The sequence below is a fragment of the Pyxicephalus adspersus genome, chromosome 2, assembly GCF_032062135.1.
Source record: "Pyxicephalus adspersus chromosome 2, UCB_Pads_2.0, whole genome shotgun sequence".
In the NCBI taxonomy this organism is placed as follows: Eukaryota; Metazoa; Chordata; class Amphibia; order Anura; family Pyxicephalidae; genus Pyxicephalus; species Pyxicephalus adspersus.
In genome coordinates this window covers 104,807,756-104,822,714 of record NC_092859.1, presented here as the reverse complement: position 1 = coordinate 104,822,714, position 14,959 = coordinate 104,807,756, and the positions used below count along the sequence as shown (strand labels likewise).

Here is a 14,959-nt window from a genome sequence, read left to right as displayed (position 1 = left end):
GTTTCACATTAGACTAAGTACATATAGAACTTTGTTCATGATAAGTTTTGTTACCGATGGTATGAAAGGTCAATTTAATAAAAGTTGGCTTTATAACTATAGTGATTGAACTATTGTATGCTGAACAAGTTACAAAAGAAGCAGGGCTGGAGGAATATGATGGAGAGTTCAAGACTGATGGAAAAAAGTTGGCAATCTTCAGTATGCTGATGGCACTACATTCTTTTTCTTATTTTCTGTTGATTTTAGAGTCTGCAGATGTTTCAGCAGATGCAGCAGGGTAATATTGAGATGTTGGGGGCATGTGGATAGCGAAAAGCAAATTACAGGAAGAATATGATTTTGGTGGTGACTGGTGTTATGTAAAGACCAAATACTCCATCAAATAGAATAGCAAACAACCTCTGTGGTCACTGGTAATTTTGTAATTTGCATCCATGCATAGTGTATACAAACAACTGTTGACTTTACTGTAGGGAGAGTCTGCAGACTGACCTCCATAATGCTATTGCGATTGGATACATATAAATGTCCCACAATGTTGAGCCCTATAGACAGTGTCCTGTACATGTGGGGTAGTGCTGCCAGATTGATTAAAAGGATCCCTTCTCCCTCCAGTTCTCTGCAAGCTTCCCCTGGAAAAGGTATATCTTTATTCTGTTCTGAATCTCTCTAAACTTCCCTCCTACACTAAAGGTGGCACAAATGGACAGGATGCCCACATTGCCACCTTTCCCCTTATTGTTGTAGCTTTCTTTGCAGTCATCTTTAGCAGCGGGAACATCATAGCCACTTGTTGCTTACCTCCTTATAGCAGAACTCCCTTTTTCTGACTGTGGTCATGACATTATTATTCTCATTGTCATAATTAAGAGGTATAGGTGCACAAAAGTTCACAAGGTCATCATTGTGCACCCAGATAAGGAAGGCTTTGTGAGCTAATCCATCACATCATGCATGTACTCTGGCTGTATATCACAGCTGTTTCAGCATAGAATAGTAGATCTCACCTGCTATTTAATTAGGAATCATGATCTCAATTCTTTGGTGACTAGGCAATAGGTGGGTTAAATTGGTTAAATTTGTGTGAGGTGAGAAGTATGGAAAGAGCTGCTGTATACCAATTCCCCTGCTATTTGCTATTTTAGGCCTTATGTCCAGAGTTAAAAGCGACTTGTTATGGTCAAAAAAATGTTATGGCAAAATTTCATTTTGGATTCCTTAAAGTTAAAGTAGAACTTTTCTATAAACTTGTGAAATGATTGCTCTAACATCACAGGTTTGGCTTGAACTTTTCATAGGTTAAACTCGGTTCTAATTCTGGATATGACAACAGAAAACAAGCTAGCTTCAAATCTGATTAGAAAGACATAAATATAGTTGACAGTTTTAAGCTTTTTTGGATCCCTTGTTAACAACAAATGATTGGGCAGTGAAATATGACACCGAATGACCCTTAAGCTGCGTACACACTTGCAATTTTTGTCGTTGGAAAGGATCTTTCACGATCCTTTCCAACGACAAGGGAGTGCACGATGCATGAACGGTGCTGTACATACAGCACCGTTCATGCTCTATGGAGAGGGGAGGGGGAGAGCGATAGAGCGGCACCCTGCTGCGCGCTCTCCCCCTTCCCTTTCAATAGGATCGGTTGTCGTCCATCGTCCGTGGATCCGGCAGGTCGGTCGTTCGGACGATGGACGACACCGACTGTACACATGGCAGATTTTCGCCCGATGCCGATTATTGGGCGATAAAAATCTGCCGTGTGTACGTAGCTTTAAAAGAGCAAGGAGGATGTCTCTAAAATTTCATTCTCCAGGCTAGAACTGTTTTGTCACTTTCCAAGGATGTGAAAAGTAGACAATGAAAAAGCAACACAAAAAAGATATTGCTATAGATGGGTGGATACAGTCAAAGAAATTATGAACATGAACCTAAAGTGAAGATCCATCAATGCAGCTACCAGGAATCACCATCAGATTGACTATATTTATAATAAATATCAATGATAATAATATGTGGGCAGCCATTGTCAACACTCTCTGCTGATTGATTTATTTGATTTCATTTTGAACAATTGAGCTTCAAACTTCCTTCAGGCAAGAAAAAAAATAGAGGGAAAGCTAAATGGGAAGAAAAAGACCAATACAGTATTATAGCTTGAAAAATAGAGTATTAGGTAAGGTGGGAAAGTGTTGTAGTGTTGTATCTAGCATTTGCTAAAGCAGATACAGGTAGACATCAGCATAATAATCTCTAGAATAATTAATAAATACATTTCCACTAAAATTTTAATGTGAGCTGATGCTTAGCATGGGACCCTTTAATCATTTTGATCATTTTGCTCAGCACTTGTTTACATTTGTAAATTGTTTATTACGTTAAGTAATACTGTATTCAGTAGCATAGAATGTAATTGTATAGTATTGTAAATTCTGATACATTACCTCTAAGTAGAATGGGAACACATTTAAATTAATGTTCTGGCAAGGAAAACCACAAATTAAAAATTAGTGGTCCTCATACTTAAATGTATTTTATCATGCCGACAGTTATGTGCCTGCGTATATTACACTATGTCAAGTGCTGAATTTTTTATGTGAGATTCCTTCATCTTTAATGCATGGCCTAGTAATGGAAGCATAAAGAAGAGTGCTGTGGGTGCACTTCTGGATCATCCAGAACATAGGCTTTGGCTGCATTTCAGACCACAATAATGTATTGGATAGGTACTTTTATCACAAGTGTAATACTTTTAAGGTAAAAGTAAATACTTAACATAATCCTAGATAATAGAACTATTGTTTGAAATATACTTTCATATATTCAATGTTCCATTGAATGTGCCATTAATACACATGCACATAATACATTTATGTTTAATACTTTTATGTTGAATGTCTGCTATCTTTACATTTGTAATGGGATATACCAGTGATTGCTCTTTGGCAGGTGTCCTCAGTGGCCTTCATTAGAATCACAGGATAAACACAGTTATCAAATCATAATGATTTGTTTTGTGCTTGAAATACTTTTTTCTATTTAATTTCAACTTCTCAAAATTTGTTAAAACTGTTAATTAAACTTCATCTACACTGTCATCTTTTGGTGTAAATTAATGCTCGTTTTGAAAAGAACTGTCACTTTCCCATTCTTGTATTACATTGCATTCTATTTGGCATGAAAAGTAAATTTTAAAAATGTATTTTATAAAACATCTATTGTAAGCAGGATCAACCTTAGATTACATGTTCACATAGTGACACATTTGTCATCAGAACCTTATACTAACCTCCATGGCATTTCAGAAAAAAAAATAATTGCAGACACCATTAAAAAACTAAAATGGTAAGGTTTGAAGGTCTTACTGTGCCTTATTAGCTTGATGTATGGAACAAAATATAAAGAAATGTCTGTAACAAACAGACCCCTGGTTTGATTTGAAGAAAACTTTAGTAATCTCTGTTAAGAATACAACAACATGAACTTTGGAGACAATACATTTATGCCTTGTATGCTACCTATACCCTGTTGTTTAGCATCCCAATTTAACAGCCCTGTTGTCCTTTGGCTGCACTGTGTACTTTAAACAAAATTAGTTATGTACAATATGTGATCGCTGCTACATAAGCTACTTTGAGGAACTGCTTGTACTGAAGATCATGGTGAAAGTGTGAGGTGGAAGCCTAAAAGCCTCATTTCAGACACTGTTCTTACTGCTTTAGGGTCCTATTTATGTTCATAGCATGGAGGATTTCTAAGCAAGGTGAGGTGTAAGGTACAATAGGTATTACAAAGTACAGCTGCTACTTGCATTAGATGCTAAATGGCAGTGGGGTAAGATGTTGGACTAATTATGACATTATAGTGAGGCAGTGGGATGGTTTGATATTTTAGGATGCATGAATGTGAGCACCTAGTTTCATGCTTGACCTGGACTTGGTATCCTGTGCAGCAAACATGCTTTATTTGCCAATAATAAAAAAAAGAAAAAGCCTATGTTTTCACTGACGGCAACTCAACAACAACAGTGGATCACTAGTTTCTGAATTTTTGTTTTTTTTGCTGACCAAAACACTGCAGAATCTCTTTCACAAGCAAAGTAGCAGCACCAGACCTACATCTTACTGGTGCAGCCAATAAAAGCTACTGAGGAGCTTCTTTTTTCTCCTTGCTGTCTGTAATCTGGCATGATACTAAAGCCAGGTAATGAATTCGCAGAAATATAGTAATCTTACCATTTTAGACTTTTACCTTCTTATTTTACATTTGCCTGATCATTTCACTATAATGGTTATCCTTCTTCTCTTTTGGGCTCTATATTCCTTGAGAGGGATGTTGAATCAAATTGAACAAAGAGACTAAGTCCGTAAAGCATGTTGAACATTTCCATAGTAATAGTTGATATTTTTAAGGTGATTTTTGAGTCTGTAATATAAGCATAATAATTAAAGCATATTCAGTTTTCCTAAATCAAGTACACTCCTATGTAATGATCAGTTAAGTAAAATAATGCGTATAAACTCATTGGTTTTGTGTGTATAGTGTGGGAAGATGCAGCCTATAAACAATTTTTTTTTTGATCTTAAGGTTTACGCTCATAGGTCGTCCTAAATATTGGCAAATCGAAGGAAGTTTTGTCCATTACCAGAGAATCAGTGCTGCAGGTTGTTCCCATTGTGCAAACAAAAAAAAGCAGAAAAAGACTTGAAGTATTGGTCAGAATGATACAATTAATAATTCTTAAAACATGGAACTTTGCTTGGCAAGAAAAAGCAACTGAAATAACCTCTGTAATCATGGACACAAGGGGCCTCCAAGGCTGGAAAATATACACTTTCATTAGTGATGGTGGGTTCCATTATTTTAGCAGTTGAATTGTAAAATTAATTTGCTATTTAGTAGCAAATGTTTTTCAATCCTGGACCTGATACTTTTTTAGGTTTGTTGGATCACCCATTTTCACTGATGAAAGTGTTTCTTCTCCAAACTTGGAGAACTTTATAATTTAGGCCCATTGTGTCTTTTTTTGAGTACTCGTAAGAAAGAGAAATAAATTATTTTGTCAGCTTTAAAAAATAAAAAAAATATTAACAATATTGCCATTTTTACATTATTTGATTTATTATTATTATATTATTAATAAACAGGATTCATATGGCGTCAACATATTACGCGGTGCTGTGCAAAAAAATATGGGTTGCAAATGACAGAAAGATACATACAGTGACACAGGAGAAGGAGAGGACCCTGCCCTGAAGAGCTTACAATCAATAGGAGGGAAGATATATAGTGGTGAGAAGTAGTGAGGGTTTTACCAGACAGAAGAAGATAGGTAGGCAAGTTAGAAAAAATGGGTTTTGAGTGCCCTTTTAAATGAGCAGAAAATAGGAGCATTTTGGTCTGTTTACTTTTTTGATGTCACAGAGATTACCCGGTTTTGTAAGAAGCCAAACCTGGAATGGATCTGGTCCAGGATTCAAAATGTTTTCTAGCATATAAAAAATGATTTTAAGAAATCCATTTTAGGTTTGCTGGATCACACAGCTTCCCTGATGAAAATATATCCTCTCCAGTCTTGAATAAAGGAGAACTTGAATAAATCAGGCCCAAAGGGTCTGACCTGTGAATATTTCAAATTGTAATGTAGAGATGTTTCCATATGTAAAATACATTAGAAGCAACCGTAACAAGAAAATCTGTCTATTCTGTAGAGCCCAGCCTAAATAGAAGAGATTAGGAGAAAGAGCACATGATCTTTTTTTTTCTTTGAGACTGTCTATAAATCTATCCAAAGAAAGAGGCCTGGAATATTGAGTAGTAGGTGTAATTTTTATTGCAGCTATTTAGCAGTGTAAACTATCAGCATGTTTTGGCGGGAAATAGTTAACATTTAAAGAGGTTAACAGTTTCTCCTGCTGGCTGAAAATAGTAAATTGTAGTAATTCATATTTACCTGACATATATACTAATACAACTATGTATTCAACCTTAATTATAAAAAGTAAACAAAATATATACAAAAAATACTGTATGTTGCATTTCATTTTTGTCTGAGTGACCCATATAGGGCAGTTGCAAAATGTTCTGACTTCAAATTCCTAATATACCATGCTTTATTAACTTTATATTTAGTCCAAACTGGGTAAAAAAAAAATCTGTAATCTGGCATGATACTAAAGCCAGGTAATGAATTCGCAGAAATATAGTAATCTTACCATTTTAGACTTTTACCTTCTTATTTTACATTTGCCTGATCATTTCACTATAATGGTTATCCTTCTTCTCTTTTGGGCTCTATATTCCTTGAGAGGGATGTTGAATCAAATTGAACAAAGAGACTAAGTCCGTAAAGCATGTTGAACATTTCCATAGTAATAGTTGATATTTTTAAGGTGATTTTTGAGTCTGTAATATAAGCATAATAATTAAAGCATATTCAGTTTTCCTAAATCAAGTACACTCCTATGTAATGATCAGTTAAGTAAAATAATGCGTATAAACTCATTGGTTTTGTGTGTATAGTGTGGGAAGATGCAGCCTATAAACAATTTTTTTTTTGATCTTAAGGTTTACGCTCATAGGTCGTCCTAAATATTGGCAAATCGAAGGAAGTTTTGTCCATTACCAGAGAATCAGTGCTGCAGGTTGTTCCCATTGTGCAAACAAAAAAAAGCAGAAAAAGACTTGAAGTATTGGTCAGAATGATACAATTAATAATTCTTAAAACATGGAACTTTGCTTGGCAAGAAAAAGCAACTGAAATAATCTCTGTAATCATGGACACAAGGGGCCTCCAAGGCTGGAAAATATACACTTTCATTAGTGATGGTGGGTTCCATTATTTTAGCAGTTGAATTGTAAAATTAATTTGCTATTTAGTAGCAAATGTTTTTCAATCCTGGACCTGATACTTTTTTAGGTTTGTTGGATCACCCATTTTCACTGATGAAAGTGTTTCTTCTCCAAACTTGGAGAACTTTATAATTTAGGCCCATTGTGTCTTTTTTTGAGTACTCGTAAGAAAGAGAAATAAATTATTTTGTCAGCTTTAAAAAATAAAAAAAATATTAACAATATTGCCATTTTTACATTATTTGATTTATTATTATTATATTATTAATAAACAGGATTCATATGGCGTCAACATATTACGCGGTGCTGTGCAAATAAATATGGGTTGCAAATGACAGAAAGATACATACAGTGACACAGGAGAAGGAGAGGACCCTGCCCTGAAGAGCTTACAATCAATAGGAGGGAAGATATATAGTGGTGAGAAGTAGTGAGGGTTTTACCAGACAGAAGAAGATAGGTAGGCAAGTTAGAAAAAATGGGTTTTGAGTGCCCTTTTAAATGAGCAGAAAATAGGAGCATTTTGGTCTGTTTACTTTTTTGATGTCACAGAGATTACCCGGTTTTGTAAGAAGCCAAACCTGGAATGGATCTGGTCCAGGATTCAAAATGTTTTCTAGCATATAAAAAATGATTTTAAGAAATCCATTTTAGGTTTGCTGGATCACACAGCTTCCCTGATGAAAATATATCCTCTCCAGTCTTGAATAAAGGAGAACTTGAATAAATCAGGCCCAAAGGGTCTGACCTGTGAATATTTCAAGTTGTAATGTAGAGATGTTTCCATATGTAAAATACATTAGAAGCAACCGTAACAAGAAAATCTGTCTATTCTGTAGAGCCCAGCCTAAATAGAAGAGATTAGGAGAAAGAGCACATGATCTTTTTTTTTCTTTGAGACTGTCTATAAATCTATCCAAAGAAAGAGGCCTGGAATATTGAGTAGTAGGTGTAATTTTTATTGCAGCTATTTAGCAGTGTAAACTATCAGCATGTTTTGGCGGGAAATAGTTAACATTTAAAGAGGTTAACAGTTTCTCCTGCTGGCTGAAAATAGTAAATTGTAGTAATTCATATTTACCTGACATATATACTAATACAACTATGTATTCAACCTTAATTATAAAAAGTAAACAAAATATATACAAAAAATACTGTATGTTGCATTTCATTTTTGTCTGAGTGACCCATATAGGGCAGTTGCAAAATGTTCTGACTTCAAATTCCTAATATACCATGCTTTATTAACTTTATATTTAGTCCAAACTGGGTAAAAAAAAAAACAACCCTCTAATTGTGTGTATTGGGCTCATATATATCCATATGTATGGATCATTGCTATGTGCTAATAAGAAGACTATATATATATATATATATATATATACACACATATATATATATATATAAAAATTTGCATATTTAATGACACTTTTGTTCTTGGATAGTAAATTGTACAGTTATTAGCTTATATGTATAGGTTGGTATGCACATAACATTTTCTAAACTCACAACAGTCTTCTCACCAGCTAGAAGGTTTATACACTTTTTCTCCCATTTATTTTCAAGAATTTTCATGGCTGTAATAGAGATTTTTTTTCAAGTGTCATTCTTCTGATTATTGCTGTACTCAATTTGCAGGAGGCATTGTTGACAAAGACCTTCGCCGCTACCTCAATTTACGTTTCCAGAAAGGTTCAGTAGATCATGAACTGCAGCAAATCATACGAGACAACCTCTACCTCCGTACAGTGCCATGTGAGTTCTATGCTTCTTGTACAATATTCCAGAATGTGTTAAGCTGTGTTTTTCTTAGCAATGTGCACATATTTTAATTATATTTATTACTTTTACATTTTTTCGAATCCAATTTACAATTGAGGCATAATTTGTAACAAACATAAACAATAACATGAGTGAAGAATTAGTAGAGCAATCATGGTGTTTGAGAAGAGAAACAGAGAACTGTGATTTATATTGCTGTTTTTAGTAGCTGTAAAAAAAAGATATAGGACCGGAGGACAAAAGCCTTTTCAGTGATGTCCTGCAATCCAAAAAAAAACAATCCAGTTATCAAATGTCAGACCCCCATTTATCTATACTATCTATATTTCTATAGAGCTTTATATCTCTACATTCATCTATGTCATCTATGTACCTGTATATCTTCCAATATTTTTTGTTCTACCAAAAGAACTAGGTCATAATATTGAAGTGTTTACCACATATTGAACGATAGAATCTATGACTTCAAGTGAATTCAGGGCAGTGGCTTAAATTTAGAATGGTATTTTACAACCAGGTGTGGTATAGTGATGCACATTATAACTTTATTATTACATTTATACCTGTACATACTAAACTAAATGTATCAATGTAATCTAAGATTGTTAGAAATTCATAATAATATACAGACATACATGTGTGTAGAATTTTGTATAAAGGCCCACACACCTTCTTTGTACCAGGGCCTGGATTTTCTCTCAGCGGCCCTGTCTATACCTACAAATATGTGGTGGCTAAACAGAAATTCTGGAGAAATACTTTTTACCTACTCGTAACTAACTAAAAGCACTTCCTCTTTATTAATTGTGTTTTTGGAGTAGAACATTCAAAGATTTACATATTCTTAACAGACATTAACTATGGTTTAAGGAAGACCACACTGATCTCTGTAGCGGCAGGCACTGCAGAGTAATCTAAACTAAACTACAGTCATGGAGTTTATAATACTTTACTTATTCAAATTCAGGAAACTCTCAGCAGCTAAATTATTTTAGCTTAGATGGATGTTCAAAAATAAAGAAGAATAGATATCTGAAAAAATCTAAGTCATTTGGTGTACACTAAGGGTCTATTTAATAAAAATCACCAAGACTGGAGAAGATAGACTTGTCTGAAATTGGGTGATCCAGCAAGCCCAAAATGCCAGGACTGAAAACATTTACCAATTAAGAGAAAATGATTATTATGATCATTTTCTGGATCGCTCAGTTGCTGTCATGATAGTCTATCTTCACCAGTCTTGGAGAGCTTTAATGAATCAGGCCCTAAGTGTCCACATGGTTTGGTTGTGAATTTTTCAGTTGAAGCCTGACCAGATTTTCTCTATAAAAGACTATAGAACACAAATCTGGCAAATGAATTGTAGCCATATTTCTGGGTCAAAAGGCAAATACTGGCATTGGGGAAGGAGGTGAAGGTAATGCTATGAAAGACATATACCAATGCAGTAAAATGTTTTCAAAGTAATCATATGGTGGGAAGAGGTTTTTTTTCTTTTGTGGGGCAATGTTGGCATTACACAGACCTTTCAAATACCATGCTTGAATATTGCATTAAAGCTTTATGTGGTGTTATTTTTTTTAATATTGAAGTGTGAAATTTCCCTTAAAAATCATTCTTTTCCTTTATCCTGGTATGCAGCCTGTGTGATAAAGAAAAAATCATACCAGGGCCCAAAGGGGTCCTAATGTCGTGGGACAGAGCTTTTTCCCCACATCCTGTCCCCCCAAAAATATATGGGGGTTTGTTAGGGGTACATAATACCCTTTAACCCTTCTTACAACTTGAACCCTAACCCCTAATCCTAACTTATTTATGCTGGAACTTTGTTTAATTGACACCTGGTACCAGTGTTGGGATCCTTTCAGGGTGTCAACTATGCAAGAGGCAAACCGCACCCCAGGTAACAAGTTTTGTAGGCAGCTACGCCTGTGGCCATGGCAGCAGTGCACATCTTCAGAACAAAAAAGATTCCCAACCATTCCTTTTCAGCTAAATGGAGAAGACTTAGATAATGACAGAATGGCCAGGCTTATTACAGGCACGAAATGGCCCTTATATTGTTGTCTGGTCAGCAAAACAAAGCAAGAAACTTATATGAAATAACTGACTAATTAGGTGATGCATATTTTAGTTAGGTGGTAGCTAGAGGCGTTATATGCAACAAACAATATTTACAGAGGGAGTTGCATACATTAAATATTAATTTATGGCATTTCTTTTTCATAACCACTTTTATTGAACAAACATATTTAGTGATGATTGATGCATTTGTAATAAACAAGAGCATTCATGTGTTTGTTTCGGTATTCTATTTTGAGTATAGATTTAATAGGTCTGTTTTTATCCTATACAACAGCTACAGAAGCTGAAATATTTATTTTCTTTATTCAGAATTCTTACTAAAACACATTACAAAAATAATGTCAATTTTAAATGAACTTAAATTGCACTTTACTGACATGAAATGATGATAATATGGTAATAGTTAACTTGGAATATAGAATTTTTATAAATTACATTCATTTCATTTAATAGGCTAGATCCTGAAATCTATATTATATAATAATATTTACATATATTTTTATTTTATCTTTCTAGATATGCATTTGTGTTCTTTTACCGCCTAAAGTTAGGAAAAAATAACAATATAGATTACCAGTTTATCTTGATGAGGATTTATTTTACATAAAGATAACATTTGACATTTTATGATTTTCCATGTTTATTAACTGGAATAAATTAGTAATAATTTGTTGCAATAAATGTCAATTGATCTTGTTCATTATTATATGATTGATCTCATTATATGCCAATTTTAATGTCTCCTGGGATGAGTCTACTGCAAACCGTTTCTTTTCTTTGTTTTTGTAATGATTTTTGTGATGGGGCTATATGCATCAATTTATTAGCTTAGCTTAAAGTGACTGTAATGAATGATGCCTAAATTTGAGTTCAAAGAGATGAATATATTCAAATAATAGAATTTCCTGTCACCAACTCTTCAGTTCTTCTGTATTTACCATTTAATATTAGGGCATACCTGGAAACAAGATTTGTATCCGGACACCCATAGCTAACATTGTCTTTCCCACTGGGCATTTGGATACATACGAGTATCTAGTAAACAAAATTTCATGTCGGAAAGTTGGGTAACAATCGTAAATCTTGTTTTGTATTTTCAAACCCAGTTTGTAGCCAGTGAATAAGTTGCTTCTGTGTGTGTCGGCTACAAATCACTACTGTGACATAAACTTCTCAGGTACAATGGATAACAAGAGTGACAAATGAAGCAGGTTATTTTTCTACATTCTACCAAAGATAAATTGTTTAGCGAATAAACAGTCATATCATAACAGTCCCTAATAGTTCAATATATTTTTTTCCAGCAGCAAAACATTAACTTTAAAAGGTTCTACAGCTGCTACAGATAACTATTACAAAATGTGTTTATGATGAGCTGTAAATTTTCTTAAATATAGGATAGTTACTAGGCAGCTTAAGTTTGGTGGATATCTGCAGAGATGTACTAGGAAATGAAGAAGAGGAACTCTCAGCCAATAGTTAGTCATTTTGTAATGTTTATTCTGACATTCCCTCATACATTCCCTGGTGGGAATCAATTACTGCCGATGAAACACAGGGACCTGGAAGATTGCTATGAAGGAATGTTTGATTCCCTGTTTTATGAATGGAGCCCTAACAATACAATTTCCAGGTTGCCACCTACAGTTCAGGTACTCAATATTAATCAGGAACCAATCGGAGTGCTTTATAGATATACAAGCAATCTTCAGGTATACCAAGGGATCATATGGAGGTTCGAAGTTAATTGAAAAAACGAAACCTGAAGGTGGCAATGGGTTTTTTTTTTATTTTGTAATTGTCAGATACACTTACAGTATTAAAACAATAAGAATTAAATAGAAGGGAAGGAGAGAAAAAGACAGGCTTTTGTAGGCATTCATAATGAGAAAATAAAAAGTAGTTGATTTACAACATTTTTTTCTAAATTAAATAAAGTTTTACTTTTTTACTTTTACTTCAGCTATACATAAGAGTACTGTGCTATTACAGTGTATGACACTAAACTCGTGTTAACACTTTCACATGAGATTCTGATAATAAGTAAACGTAGCCCAACGCGTTTCGTCATGAAGGAGACATATGTTGGTAGAACAAAAGATACATGCAAAACTAGTATTTTACATATGTACATTGATTACAGTAATACAAAGACATTAAAGGGTAAATAGTAGTAGTTGAAAAGGTGAGTTTATAAATAATTCAGACATAGATTTACACAACTTACTTATTTAGTGACCTTTATGTGGTAATAGCGAGTGGAAACTTATGGAGTGATCCACTGAAGAGTATTGAAACTGCTTCCTAGAGTGTTAATAAATTTAGAAGAGATAATATTTATAACGATAATAGGATGTGGCATACAAAATATTAATTGCTCAACTAGTTATTTCTAATAATAGGGTTTCACACTTACCGGGTACCCCAGAATAGACTTCTGGGAAGGAGGTCACTAATATCAGGCCTTCCTCCCACTGGTAACCTTAATAAAATCATCAACAACAAACATAAAAGTAAGTGTGAAACACTAATATTAGAATTACCTAATGTCCTTTTTTTCGAAAAGGTAAACTTACCTGCCTGATCACAGTTTTTATTTACACTCGTTTGTCTTTGCTCAGTCTTCATCTTCATTCAGTCCTCTTCTGGGTTGTGAATATTCAGCCATCTTGATTGGACAGACAGGAATGAAGTAACTCCCACACATGCACACAGAAGTCCAATCAGTACCTATCTGGCAGTATCTGGCAGATCCCATCATCCCATAGTGAGCTGCATATGTAAATGTATGTGTATTTTAAAGAAAAACATTGCAAACAGACAGATAGGTATGGTTTCATTTGTCCCTTTTGCAATAAAAATCCTGCTTGCTCACAATTTTTATTTGAAGAATTATAGTTCGGCTTTATAGGGAATACAAACTGAATCTTTAGCTGAGACTGTTTTGTTATGGTGGGGGAGGGGGGGGGGTAGTGGAAGATTTATTTTCTCAGTAACACCTGCCAAATCACAAAAAAAAATCCAGCATGGTCACAGGCAGGAATACAATCACCTACTTTTTTTAGAGTAGCCAAGGAATAAAACCTCTGGCATATCTTAAGTCATATGCATATCCTAATTAGTAATAGTTCCCTAGATAAAGATTCATAGTGCCCCTTCTGCCTCCAAAGGCTATAAGACAATAATTGCATTCTAGTATTCATTTTTTAATAAACAAATTGGAATTAAGATCAACTTTGAATTTTCTTTTACTGACATACACAACATATTCCATAATGTTAAACTGCTAAAATTAGCTGCGAACCCTAAAAACTCAAAGCAGAAATCACAGCCAAATGATGGTTCACCGAGTACTAACTGGGGCACAGGGAGAATTTTGCAACAAACACTTCAAGGCTTTTTTCTCAGCTCTATTTAATGCTCCAATAAACAAATATTTGTAACTTTCTGTTTTAGTAGATGATTAATAACATTTAAAAATGTATTAAATGATATCTCATTTCTATGTTTGACTTTTGAGTTAATAAAATGAAAAATACTGCATAGCATGACTTTTATCTTTACACTCAATAAATGCAGTATTCATCAAGACAAAATGTTGTGTTGATGAATAGGTTACAATTTCTGTTTTATCAGCCTAAAGAACAAATAAATATGTTGGAAAGAGAACTCCTAACTTGTAATGGGGAGGTGGGTATCAGGCAAGACAATGAATATTGTTTAAAGGTAATTTGCAGATATCCTGTTTAAAACATTTTTTTTTATAGAAGTGTTGATATTACAGAGTAGACATTGAATAGCGAAAGACAGGCATTTTGGTACATCAGGGTTCATTGACAGGGAACTAGATCTACATGTTTTCATTTATAAGTCACAGCTGAGCCTTTGGCTCAATTGCCCAAAAACAGACTCTTGATTATTAATATTAAAGTAATACTAATTTTAATATTAATATTATTATTATTAATAATAAACAGGATTTATATAGTGCCAACATATTACGCAGTGCTGTACATTAAATGGGGTTTGCAAATGACAGACAGATACAGACAGTGACACAAGAGGAGTGGACCCTGCCCCGAAGCGCTTACAATCTAGGAGGTGGTGAATTAACACACAATGCCCCTGATTCATCAAGCAGAATCGGATGATCGCTCGCGCATTCGTATTCGCGATCCGAAATCGTACGCCGTCGCGCTATTCAGCAACTGAAAAAAGCTCGCGGCCGGAGCCG

The 14,959-nt window shown here is 34.4% G+C and overlaps 1 protein-coding gene across 7 annotated transcripts in view; it reads left to right on the top strand.

The window, feature by feature from the left end:
* MAGI2 (membrane associated guanylate kinase, WW and PDZ domain containing 2) overlaps positions 1-14,959 on the top strand; it is a 394,804-nt gene that overhangs the window by 77,024 nt on the left and 302,821 nt on the right. For all 7 annotated transcript variants that reach the window (XR_011919492.1, XM_072401735.1, XM_072401731.1 and 4 more), the window contains exon 2: positions 8,497-8,613. Coding sequence is in view for 6 of the 7 variants with exons in the window: in XM_072401735.1 (XP_072257836.1) it covers positions 8,497-8,613 (117 nt within the window). In the remaining variant the exon portion in view is untranslated. The remainder of the gene's footprint in view (positions 1-8,496; positions 8,614-14,959) is intronic.